A 14816-nucleotide genomic window follows, 5' to 3' on the forward strand; every position below is an offset into this window, starting at 1 on the left:
CATATGCACACATGTGCAGATACACAGGCTGACGGTGACAGCACACTTCTTGTGCTCAATTTCATTTAAATCTCACAAGAAACACACGCTATGAGGAACTACCCACAGGCCCACATCAGAGAGGAGGACCCTGGGGGGTGCAAGGGTGGGAGTCGTATCCTCACAGCCACACCCTCAGCCAGTCCCCGTCCAGCAGCCTCTTCCAAAGGAGCTTTTATGGGCAGATAGTTTGTCAGCCCAGCTTGAAATGTGAACAAGGTAACAGCCGAGCCCCCATCCATCCTGCTGCACTCCCCTGCATGTCCAGCCCCAAGCCCTGCGTCAAGCACACCTCCTCGGGAGGAGACCGCCCCAGCCTGCAAGGAAGTGCTCATTATGGAGAGTGGAGAGTGACAGGCCACTCCCGGCCACGTCTCCAAGCAAGCCGGTGCCCCCCCCTCCTGCTGCCACCGCCCACTGAGCTGCCTGGACTGCAGACGCCCTGGTCGGAGCCTCTGGGGCCAGATGTTATAGGGCAAGCTAAAAATAACCGGGCAGGCCAGCCACCATCGAGGAAGGGGCATGTGCTGGATGCGGACACATGATCCGAGGGACTCTGCTGGGTGGAACTAAGGAAGTCCAGCAGGCTGTGCACGCTCCTGTCCCCACTCGCAGGCCCACGCGACGAGGGGGCCCTTCTTCTGTGTACGTCTGGAAGGTTGCTGCCCAGTGAGGAAATGCCTTTAACCAGCGTGGGGCCGGGCAGCCGCAGGAGGCACATCATCCAGGCTCTGTGCCTCTCGCTACTTCTGCTCCACGCCGGCTCTGCCAAGAATATCTGGAAACGGGCATTGCCTGCGAGGCTGGCCGAGAAATCCCGTGTAAGTGCCTGGGATGGGGAGACTGGGCAGCCTCTGTGGGTGGGAGGCAGCCTTGAGGAGAGGTGATCCCTGGACACTGCCTTCTCCTGTAAGTGCTGTCCCAAAACGTGGCAGGGCAGGCGTCTTCCTATCCGTGTGTGTCTGAGTTGTGTGGTGGGCAGATGGGGTTCACCCCCCGAAAAGGACCCTTGCCTGTGAGTCAAGAGGCAAAAGACACATCACATGTGTGCAAAAGAATCGTGCCTCGCTTTTGCCTTATTACAAAAGTATACACGCTCCTGAAAGACAGCATCTAATTTCAGAGCCCCAGGACTTAAACGGAGCATTCCGTCTCCATGATCAGTACCAAATGTTTGTGAAATATATTTACACATTCATGTGGTTGTTTATTCATTCTGCAAACAGAGTGAATACGTTCTGCTAAACAGAATTTAGCAGAAACCGCTCTGGGGAAGGCACTGTCTGGGGTCCTGTGGGTGTAAGATGAAGGAGGTACCAGCCCCCATCCTCAAGGGTGGCGTGACCGAGGTGCAGAGGCAGTTGGGTGACAAACGACGGCAGTACAAAGAGAAGGCGCGAGGCAGCGAGTGGCAAGAAACACACGCCCTGGGGCCAGCTGTCTTGGTGTGAATCGGGCTCTGCTGCTCATTAGCTGCGTGGCTTCTCTCAGGCAAGCTGCTTGACATCTCTGAACCCCAGCGATCTCATCTGCAAAAGAGAGAGGGATGCACTCCTTCTCACAACTATGTCTGGGTCGCCACCGTTTACCAGGCACTGTCCTAGGCTGTGGGGATACAGACCTCAGATCTCTGCCTGGAGAACTCACTGGGGGGCTGGGGGCAGCAGAGAATAAATGAGAGAGATCTCATTTATTAGTGTGTGCAGTTTGCGAGTGCTGAGGAAGCAATAAAGCGGGAAGGGAACTAGGAGAGAGAATGGGGTAGAGGAGCCTATCATTTTTGCTTCCTCCCACTCCCCAGAGATCACAGATCCGCAGGGACAGAGTGAGCCAGGACACTGTCAGCACACAGAGGGATCGAGAAGGTAATGCTGGCACCCACAGCACCTGCGTGAGGATTAAATGACTCAGTAGGCAGAACGTCTTTGCAACAGAGCAAGCTGGCAGTGCATCTTGGCAGCTTTCAATCAAATAATTGTGACTTTGGTTGGTGTTGCCTAACAGGGTAGCATGTAGGTTCCTTGGGGTAGGGCGGGATTCTGTTTCACTAGCGTGTGCCCCTGGTGCCTGCCATTAAGTTGGCACCTGGTACATTCTTGTGGGTGAATTATGAGCAGATGCAGTGGTAGCAGGGGATGTGTGTGCAGCTCTTCCCCAGGAGAGTCGGACAGGGTTTTCAGGGTTGGGGACATTGGACCTGGGGCTTTAAAGGATAAATAGGAGTTTGCCAGCTGGAGAAGAGGGAAGGGAGAATGATTAATGACCCCAGGCACGGTGGGGTGTCTGAAACTGTACTGAGGCAAATCTGGGCCTCCAGCGCTCATAGTCTCCATGTTGGCCACGTGCTCGTGGTGGGAGACAGGAGGCCTCCAAGAGGTGGAGAGAGTAGTAGAGTGAAATGATGAGGCACTTGGAGAAGGGAAAGCTCACGTGAGAGGGTGTAGTCACCTAAGGCTTCCTGGAGGAGGTGGAGACCCTGACTGGAGCTTGGGGAAGGATTAGGAATTAGGAGGAGGAAGGACATTCCCGGAAGAAGGCTCAGCATGAGCCGAGGCTCACAGGCAGAAGTGGTGCATCTGAGAGCTGCTTGGGAGACCAGATCTGGCCAGAGGGGAGGCAATGAGGAAGGTGAGAGTCTCTTCTCAGATTGTATTGACTCCTCTGTGCTCTTCTCTGGTGCAACAGGATGATTTAACCCTCACCTGTAGTGCTTTGGTTCTACAACCACAGAGAGATTCCCAATATGTCATCTGATTTTATCTCCACCACGTCCCAAGATGTCATAGGAGCCAGCACTGTGACATCCACATAGGACGGTCGGGGTTGATGTGCACGTGGGATTCGGGGGAGTCTCTGAAACACAGGCCTGGGTGGGCTACAGGAGCTGATTCTCTTGTAGCCACCACTGGTCAGGATGCAAGTGCTTTGAACTGGCCCCGCGCTGAACTGAAACTCCCTGGTTATCAACAGATATTGGCCTCCTTCCTTAGCGCCTAGACACAGGCGAGGTTTACGCAGAACAACTGTGCCGGCAGGGCGCGGTGGCTCACGCCTGTAATCCCAGCACTTTGGGAGGCCGAGGCAGGTGGATCACCTGAGGTCAGGAGTTCAAGACTAGCCTGACCAACATGGTGAAACCCCTTCTCTACTAAAAATACAAAATTAGCTGGGCGTGGTGGCACATGCCTGTAATCTCAGCTACTCGGAAGGCTGAGGTGGAAGAACTGCTTGAACTCAGGAGGCGGAGGTTGCAGTGAACTGAGATCGTGCCATTGCACTCCAGCCTGGTCAACAAGAGTGAAACTGTCTCAAAAAAAAGAACAACTGTGCCTCACAGAAAGCCCTGGGCAAAGACAGGCTGTTGGCTGTGGCTCAGAGGACAGGGAGGGCTGGGAAGAGCGCCTGGCCTAGAACTCATCACAGCAACATCTCTAATGTGCTGTGCAATCTTGGACCACTCACTGCCCTTCTCTGGTCCTCAGTCCTCACCTGCGAAATGAAGATGGAGAACTTACAACTTTCATGGCCTTTTCATTGTGATTCTAATTTCCACCAAAACACGCAACAGGGACTTAGGGGTGATAGGAAGCAGCCCTCATATGCTCAAAGTCGAGACTTCCCCATGAGGCACTACTTTCTGACCCTACGCTGAGTCAGACCTTCAGCCTGGGCTCTGTCCCTCAAGGGCTATGGGCTGGTCAGGGTGAGGAGACGCTGGGTGTGGGCTGAAGCTGGCTTGCACCCCCTCTGGAGAGCCACTTTTGCTCTGCACAGCCATGATCACAAATTAAGTTATATAAACTTACAACTAAATCATTTATATTAAAAAGAAAGGAAAGAATTTTTTTTTTTTAAGACAGAGTCTCTTGATGCGATCTTAGTTCACTGCAACCTCCACCTCCCCGGCTCAAGTGATTCTTATGCCTAGGCCTCCTGAGTAGCTGGGATGACAGGCATGCACCACCACGCCCGGCTAATTTTTTGTATTTTTAGTAGAGATGGAATTTTGCTGGTCTCAAACTCCTGGGCTCGGCTGATCCACCCGCCTCGGCCTCCCAAAGTGCTGGGATTCCAGGCGTGAGCCTCCGCACCCAGCCAGGAAATACTTCTTATTAGAAATGCGTCACTTTCCAATTGTATTGCTCCATTTTGCTATTCTCTCTGCTCCTGGGGTTTTATGTCTCTTGCATCCGTGTGGTATGACTAGGAGAGAAGGTACTCCACATCTCTTCCTACTCCCATTCAGTGGCCTCACGTGGCTTGCCTGAAATCAACCATGCTGTGAGTACACCTTGGAAACTGGCCAAGGCTGCGTACGGAGAGCTGGTGGCTCAGTCCTGAGCAAGCACATGGCTGCCGGTAGCCTGCTCTGCTTTGTCAAAGCCTCGTCCCCCAGCAGAGTGACTTTTGTGTAGGGGACTGGACTCTTAGAGTGGGGTCGGTTAATGTCCTGAGTGCTGTTTATGCGTGTTGGTCTAAGCATGCAGAGACAGTGCCAGAGACGAGCACGCTTGCCTTCCATTCCCGTGGGAGGAAGAGACCCTGACTGCAGCTTGGGGAAGGATTAGGAATTAGGAGGAGGAAGGCCATTCCTGGAAGAAGGCTCAGCAGGAGCCGAGGCTCAGCTCACAGGCAGAAGTGGTGCATCTGAGAGCTGCTTGGGAGACCAGACCTGGCCAGAGGGGAGGCATTGAGGAGGGGTGAGAGTCTCTTGCCTTCCATTCCCATGGGAGGCCCTTAGGGGAGGCTTCTAATGAGAAGTGCTGGGTCTCCCACCTTCTCTCTCTAAGACCTTCCGGAGGTTCCTTCTCCTATCTGAGCCTCAGTTTCTTCATCTGCAGCATGGGACACAGCTGTGCCTTCTTTGCAGGGTTCAGTAAAAAGGCCATGGAGCCTATGGTTCCCTGCCTGGCACAGAACTGCATTCCCTAGATGTGTACTACGGACAGATTTAAAAACCCATTCCCGGCCAGGCACAGTGGCTCATGCCTGTAATCCCAGCTACTCGAGAGGCTAAGGTAGGAAAATAGCTTGAACCTGGGAGGCAGAGGTTGCAGTGAGCCGAGATCGTGCCATTGGACTCCAGCCTGGGCAAGAAGAGTGCAACTCCATCTCAAACAAACAAACTAGCAAACAAACAAAAAACCCCATTCCAGAACCAAATATTTATGAGACTGAATAAAACAGAAGCAAAATGTTTGTAAATAGTCCAATAACCTTTCCATGGAGCTCAGTCAGTTCTGTGGAGTTGGTATTTTTGGCTTTTCTTTCCTGGCATTAGATAAAACTCCTGAGAACAATGATTTACTGAGCGCTTATGCTGTGTCAGGATAAGCATTTGCCATGCATTCGCGCTTGGGAGCCTCTCGACAAATCCACCAGGTGGGACCACGGCAGCCACATGTGGGTCTGGGTGCTGCGCAGCCTCTGGACTGGGCAGGACGGCCCCTGCTGTCAGTGTGACTGTGGGTCTGTTTTCCCCTCTAAGCACCCAACCGGGGCAACTGGAAATGGTGGTTCAGTTTGCACCCTGCCCAGAGATGCCTGTCCTGCTGAGGGGCAGCCAGGAGCAACAGATGCTACTTTCTCTTTCAAATGCATCCTGCCAGACAGGGGGGCCCATCTGTCCGGAGGCACCCCCGTGCTAATAGCAGTAGGGGACCGTAGGAGCCAGCAGTGGCCCACACAACTCGCATTCCTCAGTTCCCCAACCTAGTTCTCCTTTCCCCCATTATTTCTGTGAGCTCTTGAAAGCTTTCCAAATATCCTTTTATTTTTTGCTGAGATAGCAAGAGTGGGAGAGGCAGATGGCCTGGAGCTGTGCTCTCACCATTCCATGAGTTCTGACCTTCACCTTCACCTTCATCTTTGTACCGTAAGCATCTGTGTCTGCTGGCCTGAAGGCTTTCTCTGGCTGCAGAAGCATGCTCAGCCCACACACAGGCAGGCCAAGGTGCCGGGGAGGTAACACCTGTAGGAGCAAATGGAACTGGAGCCGGATGGCCCGGCTGGCTTCTCACCTTTGGTGGGACACGGGTGAGGAGTGTTCCACACGGTTTCTCCAAGGTCCACTGGGTTTGAGCTCCAGTGCCCAGGTAGCCACCTGCCCTTTAGCACTCCCTGAAGGGGCACCTTCCCTTTCCTGCCCAGCTTCCCTACTCCCCAAATGGGGCTTCCTGATATCCCCTCCCAAATTACTCCCTGCCCTCAAATTCTGTCAGATCCATGCTGTGGGTTGAACTGTGTCCCCCAAAAGATACATCCAACCCCTAACTCCTGGTCCTTATGAATGTGACCTTATTTGGAAACAGGTTCATTACAGGTATAATTAGTCAAAATAAGACGAAGTCATGCTGGAGGTGGGTGGGTAGTTAATATGACTGGTGTCCTTATAAGAAAAGGAGAAGAGGCCAGGCGTGGTGGCTCACACCTGTAATCCCAGCACTTTGGGAGGCCGAGGTGGACAGACCACCCGAGGTCAGGAGTTCGAGACCAGCTTGGCCAACATGGTGAAACCCCGTCTCTACTAAAAATACAAAAATTAGCCGGGCGTGGTCGTGCATGCCTGTAATCACAGCTACTTGGGAGGCTGAGGCAGGAGAATCGCTTGAACCCCGGAGGCAAGGTGGAGGTTGCAGTGAACCGAGACCGTGCCATTGCACTCCAGCCTGGGCAACAGAATGAGACTTCATCTCCCAAAACAAAAACGAAAACAAAACAAAGGAGAAGAGACACAGAAGCAGAGACGAAGGGGGAGAAAGCAGAGCGTTGCAGAGATCAGAGTGATGCGCCTACAAGCCAGAGAACGTGGGGGGCGGCCAGCCACCGCTGGAAGCTGGGAGAGGCATGGAAAGCTTTTCTCCTTAGAGCCTCCACAAAGGAACCCACCCTGCCAAACACCTGGGTCTTGGCCTTCTGGCTTCCAGAACTGGAAACGAATCCACTTCTGTTGTTTGAAGTCCCCAGTGTGTGGCATTTTGTTGCAGCTCCCTGGGACACGAATCCAGCCTGCTCTGGGACGGAAGGGAGTTAGCTTCTGTTGATTGCAACTGGCAACCCTGATTGAGAGACATTTCACTGACAAGGAAAGTGAGACCATTGAAGAGAATGACTTATCTGTGCTGTTTTGGCTGGGGACAGGTGGGGCTATCACTATATCCCCAGTCTCTGGGAGCTTTCTCTGCTCCTCAAACCATGTGAGCTCACACCCTGCAGGACTTCATCATCAAGACTATTAAGATGCTTCTGTCTTGGGGGTCAGCGGGTGCTCAGTGGGCTCCAGAGACCCCCAGCAGCACCCAGGAGGGAGCCTCCAGGGCTCATGGTTGAGAACCCCAGGAAAGGCCCGGAGCTGCCTGGGTGCTAGAGAGAGGGGGTGTGTCGTACTGATGTGAAGCAAACTCATTGTAGGCTTGGCCACACCCTGGTGTCTAGCCCAGAACCTGGCATGGATGGGCGAGTGGAAGGAATGAAAAGTCCATGAATAGCTGACTTTTGGGGGACCTTGGACAAATCACTTTCTCCTCGCTGGGCCTGAGATTCCTCATCTGAGGTTCCAGCCCTGAAATTCCAGGTGGACATCAACAAGTAAAGAAGCGTCCCAGGTCCCTGTGTGGTTATCACCCGGGAGAGGGAGACAGGAAAGCAGGACACCTCTGTGCCAGGACTCACCGGAGCCACAGGGCGGAGGCAGATGGATGCCCGTGGGCTGAGCACATCGCAATCTGTCCACTCAGGGGACTAGAACTCAGCCATAGAAAGGTACGGAGCCTGGACACACACCACTGCACAGATGAATCTCGAAGACATGATGCTGAACACACAAAGGCCACAGGCATGTGACACTGTTTGGATGCAATGTCCAGAAGAGGCAAATCCAGCAGGATGGGAAGGAGATTCGTGGTTGCCAGGGACTAGGGGAGGGAGGAATGGGGGGCAGCTGTCTGATAAGAACAGAGGTTCTGCCTGGGGTGATGAAAAAGCCGCAGAAATAGCTCATGGAGGTGGTTGCACACATCATGAATCTAATTAATGCCACCAACTTGCACACTTAAGATGACTGAAATGGAAAATTGCGTGTTATATTTATTTTACCACAGTAATTTTTCTAAAAAGCAGCAAGAACCTGAGGCACCTCTCAGGAATTCTGTGATGGCACATAGAGTCCCTGTGAGTCCTCTGTGTCCCCAGCACCAAGAGGCAGCCTTTCAGCAAGTGTCCGCTCACGGTGCCCACTCTGGCTCGTGGGCCATGGCAGCTTCGTGCCCACCTCCTCCGAGGCCTCTCCGCAAACGCCTCGTTATGATTTCCCTTAAACGTTTGCATAACAGCCCAGCTCTTCCTTCTTGGCATTTAGCTCTGTTGTTGTTATTGGTATGATTTGTTTAGGTTTCTCTCTAACTGCTTTTGCAGATGACCACAAAAAGCAATTCGTTCGTCTTATCTGTGTGCTGTTTGGTGCGGTGTCTGTGACTTGTCCTGAAACTGAGCCACATGAAGGCAGGGCCAATGTCTTCTGATTTAACTCGGAACTCCCCATTTCCAGCCCAGTGCCTGAAATGCAGTGGGCCTGGGAATTATGAATTTACTATTGAATGAATGAATAAATTATGTTAAAACTTTCCGGAACAGAATAGAGGGGATGGAAAGTTCTAGAGGACTCTCGGGTGCACTGATTGACAACGACATTGTCGGGAAGAGTTGGTCGAGTTTGCAGTCTTGTGAATTTCTTTCTCTTTTTTTGGTCTCCCTCTGAGGAAGTCCTATTAACCTTGTGCCAAATTCTGTCCCCAGGGCCCAGTGCTAAGGGCGCCGGGCACCAGGAAATGGCATTCATCTACGCACGCTGAACTCTAAGCCCACTGTTCCAGTGAGAGACATATTTTTAGATGTTTGACGTCCAAATTCCAGAGGAAGAGCAAGTAATGCTTAGAGGAAAATTGGCTTTCTTCCTCCACCATGCAAACCAGTGCTGGGGTGCATTTCTATTGGTCTGGCCGCTAAGCTGCTGGAACTTTCCAAAGAAGGGTAAAAGCTCCTGCATGTGGAAGGAAGGGGGTGGCGAGCACTGAGGGAGGGATGTGGGTAGATTTGGTGGCAGCTCTGAAGATTGGATTCTTTTTCCCTAAATGGAAATGGCTTATAAATTCTTCTACTGATTATTAAAAGAACGACGTTTACTGTAAAAAAAAAAAAATTCAGACAACAGAGAAAGTTATAAATTAGTAAAAATGATCTGAATTCTTCCTCCAAGATGTAAACTCTGGTGACATTCTGGGGCGTCTGTCTAGATTGTTTCATGAAGCAGTTACAGCACACATGTTTTTTCTTAGTGGTATTTTATTCATACTGATTCAAATTTCTTTTATTGAAATGAAGTTCACATGACAGACAATTCACCCTTTCAAATGTACAATTCAGTGGTGTTTAGTATATTCACAGGGTCGTGCCTACAGGCAACCCCGCAGCCATTAGCCTTCAGTTCTCCTTCTCTCTTCCTGCCCCCTCTGGCAACCACCAATCCGCTTTCTGTCTTTATGGATCCGCCTTTTGTAGACGTTTCATAGAAATGGAATCATCCAGTATGTGCTATTTGGTGTCTGGCTTATTCACACTGTTTTATATGTTGCATTTTCACTTAATAATCTGTGGGAAGTATGTTAACATGGTAGATTGGCATCTTCCTTTCCTTTTTTTTTTTTTTTTTGAGACAGAGTCTCACTCTGTCGCCCAGGCTAGAGTGCAGTGGCGCAATCTCGGCTCACCCCAAGTAGCTGGGATTACAGGCGCCCGCCACCATGCCTGGCTAATTTTTTGTATTTTTAGTAGAGAGGAGGCTTCACCATCTTGGTCAGGCTGGTCTTGAACTCCTAACCTTGTGATCCACCCACCTCGGCCTCCCAAAGTGCTGGGATTACAGGCGTGAGCCACCACACCCGGGCATCTTCCTTTCTAAGGCCTGTGTGGTGTTCCCTGTGCCCTCACTTATGTATCCAGCCTCCTTTGGTTACACATCCAGCTTGTTTGCTTTAATAGAATCTGGACTTGGACTTGCTGAATTAGGGTTCCCACTGCCGGAGCCCAGAATGGGTATTTCCCCACCTGCTTCCTAGGGATATCAGTGGCAGAATGGCTTTGCAAATCTTTTTGTTCATCTATATGAACAAAATAGCCACCAGGTCGAAAATCTTAAGGGAATCTTTTTTTCTTTTTTTTTTTTTTGTGAGAGAGAGTTTCACCCTTGTCACCCAGGCTGGATTGCAGTGGTGCCATCTCAGTTCACTGCAACCTCTGCCTCCCTGGTTCAAGTGATTCTCCTGCCTCAGCCTCCTGAGTAGCTGGGATTATAGGCGCCCGCCACCACGCCTGGCTAATTTTTGTATTTTTAGTCGAGACAAGGTTCCACCATATTGGCCAGGCTGGTCTCCCGTCACACCTGACCTCAGGTGATCCACCTGCCTTGGCCTCCCAAAGTGCTGGGATTATAGGTGTGAGCCACCGCACCCGGCCGGGAATCATTTTCATCCAGGTAAGGCATACAGAACTGGAGAGCTCTTGTCTGAGTTGTACAATGAATGTGTGCTCAGTGGCTGCTTTGAAATAGACTTACTATACAATCCCTGAGCAGGAATGAAAATCAAAGCTGGAAATCACGGGTTGCTCTGCGGTTTTCACGAAAGCGTCGTCCGTCTGGGGTGAGTGTCCTCCTTTCTCAGAGGGATTTCATGCGGCATTATTTTGTTTTCATCTGAGAGGCAACATAAGCTGGGAGGGAAGGGCTGCAAAGAGGGGGCCAGGACAAATATGTACCTGGATCCCCCATTTTGACTCCACCCTGAGCTGGGGCTGGGCCACGGGAGGGCAGAGGGAACACTTTGGGAGGGGGAGGGAGCCCCTGGACTGAAGGAATGGGAAGAAATTGACAGGCACCGCTGGGAAGCAGCTCCCAGTTCCAGGCTCCTGGGTTAGGAATGCCACTGGAGGAGTAGGACAGAGCCAGGTTCGAATTCTGCCTCTGACACTTCACAGCTGCTTGCTTTTGGGCAAATGCTTTTAGTTTTTTTGTGTGTGTGCCTCAGTTTCCTCATCAGTAAAGTGGTTTTAGAATAGCAGCAGCTCCAGAGGGTGACACTGAAGATTCGATATGTGAGGACCCAGCACGGCATCAGCACATAGTAAGAGCTTACTAAATGCTGCCTCCCTTGCCGTGAGCTTGAATCACACAGCCCAGGCTCTAAGCCTGGTGTCTTTGTATGGTGACTGCGTGCCTCTGTTTCCTCACCTATGCAATGGGGACAGCAGTGGTACCTACCGGGGAGGGCTGGAGGCAACTTCAGGTGATCCTCCGAGGGCAGTGCTCTTGCACACGCTAGGCGGCTGTTTCCGCATGGCCCCTTCTCTTAGGAACTCTGCGAGTTGTTTGCCCTGGTCTTATCCAGAAATGAGGAGGTTATCCAATCCCACATTTCACTGGTGGGTTTCTCATATGTGTATCTGCAGCCTCAGCTGGATTGGAGCTCCTTAGGTTTCCTTTGCACCTGCTGAGCATCTAACCTAATGCTATGGAGATGGTGGGCGTTCACTAAATCATCACTGAGTGAATTGAGGGAGGATACAGGGGAAGTGAAGAAAGACTGGAAGAGATGAAGAATGAAGTTACTATGGGATGAGAGGCTTCTAAGTCCATTGATTAAAAATAATAAAAGGAGCCAGGCGTGGTGGCTGACACTTGTAACAGCAGCACTTTGGGAGGCTGAAGCGGGCAGATCACCGGAGCTCAGGAGTTCAAGACCAGCCTGGGCAACAAGGCAAAACCCCATCTCTACTAAAAATACAAAAAATTAGCCAGGCATGGTGGCAGGCACCTGTAGTCCTAGCTACTTGGGAGGCTGAAGCATGAGAACTGATTGAGCCTGGGAGGTGGAGGTTGTAGTGAGCCGAAATCGTGCCCTTGCACTCCAGCCTGGGTGACAGAGTGAGACCTTATCTCAATAATAATAAAAGGAATAAAAATCAAGTGAACTATGGATTAGCATTGCCAGTGCTGAGCCGAGCACACACAGGTGTGATCTCTTTTGATCTTCACACAAACACTGGCAACAGGTATTACTTTTGTGTCCATTTTGCAGATGAGGCTCAGATAAGTTAGTGATTTTCCTGCATGATCACACAGCCATGGGGTTCAAACCCAGACGTGTTGGATTCCTGCACCTGAGCCCTTAATCCCTGTGCAAAGCAGCCTTTGCTGTATGAGAGGTCATGAGCTTCGGTCCCTTCCATCTTGGGCTCCTAAGTTCTTGCCCCAAAGGATGAGGAAGCTCAGCTGTGAAACAGAGTTAGGAAGCGTTCCGGGTGGAAGGAACAGCATGCGGAAGGCTCCAAGGCCAGGTGGAGCAGCGAGTCTTCAGAAACTGAGGACGGCCGAGTCCAGCTTTACATTTTGAAAGCATCCCTCCTCATCTCTGGAGTGTGGGATATTAAGACCCACTCCCCTAGCTCACATCCACATTAAGTGAGCATAGGAGGGTGACGATGCTTGCCCATAGCACAGCCTTACACAAACACAAAGGGCTGCCCCCACACCCGTGCAGGACCCCTGCTCTGCAGAACCCACTGCACAGGGCCCATGTGCAGATCAGCCAGTGAATGCGTGTTAAGCACTTAGAAGGGTGCCCAGCAAGCTGCCAGGGTGTGTTGACCATCATCATCCTCATCTTCATCATCATCATCATCATCACAGCTTTTATTCCACCCAAAGAATACGTACTGAGTACTTGCTATGTGCCAGGCGCTGCTCTAGGAGCCAGGGACACAGTTCAGAACAAAACCAAGTTCCTGTCCCTAGGAGGGAGAAAAACAGCGAACCAATGAGTCCCAAATACACAGTCCACCCAAGAGTGATGAGGGGTGTGAAGCTCCACCAACAGGGAGAGGAGGAAGAGAGGGCTGTGTGAGCAGACCCCGAGGAGGTGAGAGCCAGGCAGATATGGTAGGTGGGTGGGGAAAGAAAGGCCCAGAGGTGGGACTGGGTGGCTGGAGAGAATGAGTCAGGAGGGGAGTGCTGAAGAGACGCCAGAGACATGGAGGAGGTCAGGGAAGCCACTTGCAGTCCAACGTCTAGGCCAAGATCGGCTGTTGACTCCTTTAACCCTTGGGGGCCAGGAATAAATTGGAGGGCAAGCTGTTTGTTTCTCTGAGTAAAAGTTCTTTCTCCGAACTCCAGAAAACACCTTTGTTTAGAACCCTCTTTGAGTGTCACCTTGCGTGACATGAAATATTTTTCAAAACACGTAATCCTTTAATCTGGACCTCTCAGTGAAATCAGTGCTTTATCACTCACGACCATCTGTTGTTTCAGCCACGCAGTAAATAACTCGGGAGATGGGGCTTCTAAGGCGCTTATGTCTTTGTTCTCTCCAAATTCTGAGAAACGACCTTTGAATTTTCCTCTGAGACAGCGGCACATCTAAAATTGATCTCTGCATACCCTCCCGTCTGGGGCTGCCATTAAGGAAGCCATGGGACTGGGAGGCGTTTGAGGTGGCTGAAAAGTGTTTTGCTTCTGATCACCTGGTTCCATTAAATTTCATAAATGAGGCTTGATGGAAAAATAAGCTGGGCAGAAAAATAAGCCGCTCCCTCCCGACGACGTACGGTGCATTCTTAACCACCCTCCGAAGGAGGCTGGGGCGGCTGTCATGTTAGATGAGGATTAAAAATAGTGGACCCCATCATGGGTCCAATTTAGTTAATTCTGCAGCGAGTGAACTAAGAGCTAATGGCATGGGATTATACACCTGCTGCGGCTGGAAAGTTATTAGTGATGGTTACAGGGGTGAGGGAGATTGGATGGAGAAGGGGGTGATAAAAGGACTGATCCACGCTCTGGCCTCCCTTCTGTCTTTGGGGAAAACCACTCACCTCCTTAAGGCTTCGTCTCCATATCCACCAAATGCCAGCTTAGTGGTCATCTTCACTTTTTGTGAATTTAACAGCCAATGTCTACAAGAGTGAAAAGAAGGGTTCTCTGGGTGAAGCAGGGATGGGGGTCACGGGCCCCCCTCCCCAGGCTTTCCTGCCGCACAGGCCCCCCTCCTGCTTGGCCATTCCTGCTCTCTACCCCTCATGCCCTCAGTCTCAGGCCCTGAGGCTCCCTGGGGGCAGCTGAAAATCTCTGGCCTTGGTGATCCCACCGGTTCCCAGGGGCACCCGGCCAGGACCTGTTCCCGGGGACCTGGTGCCCCCTGCAGGGTGTTGGTGGCACCGCGTGCAGTTTGCAGCTACCCAGATAGGGACACAGGACTGCGCTCCGCCCCAGCCAGGCAGGGAGAGACACAGCCTCTGCTCTCAGTGTGGGGTGGCGAGGGCCTAAAAATGAAGAAGGACCATACTAGAAACATCCCGACGAGTCTGGGGAAAGCTGCCCTCAGAAGGCCGTTTAAGCTGAGGACGGAAGGGTGGTTTGGCCAATAGAAGTGGATGGGAAGCCTTCCAGGCAGAGGACCAGCATGTGGCAATGAAGATCAGTGGCACTGTGCTAGACGCCAGCCTGGGTATAGACACCATCCTTGCTGTAGATGCCATCCTGGGCATAGACGCCATCCTGGGTGTAGACTCAGGGTACCCCAGGAGGGAAGTTCTATAGGGGGAAACTGAGGCTTGCCCACAGTCACACAGCAAGTGAGTGGCAGAAAGGATTTAAGCCCTAGAACCAGGATTTGAACCAAACCCGTTGGCTGCAGAGCCCACTCTGGTTGCCCCTCTGCTCTGCTGGATGA

The 14816-nt window shown here is 51.7% G+C and overlaps 1 protein-coding gene across 4 annotated transcripts in view; it reads left to right on the forward strand.

The window, feature by feature from the left end:
* Positions 1-474: 474 nt before the first annotated feature.
* Positions 475-14816, forward strand: part of WFDC1 (WAP four-disulfide core domain 1) — a 33507-nt gene continuing 19165 nt past the window's right edge. For all 4 annotated transcript variants that reach the window (XR_010583916.1, XM_045383120.2, XM_015443229.3 and 1 more), the window contains exon 1: positions 475-860. Coding sequence is in view for 3 of the 4 variants with exons in the window: in XM_045383120.2 (XP_045239055.2) it covers positions 717-860 (144 nt within the window). In the remaining variant the exon portion in view is untranslated. The remainder of the gene's footprint in view (positions 861-14816) is intronic.

The sequence above is a fragment of the Macaca fascicularis genome, chromosome 20 (assembly GCF_037993035.2).
Source record: "Macaca fascicularis isolate 582-1 chromosome 20, T2T-MFA8v1.1".
NCBI lineage: Eukaryota > Metazoa > Chordata > Mammalia > Primates > Cercopithecidae > Macaca > Macaca fascicularis.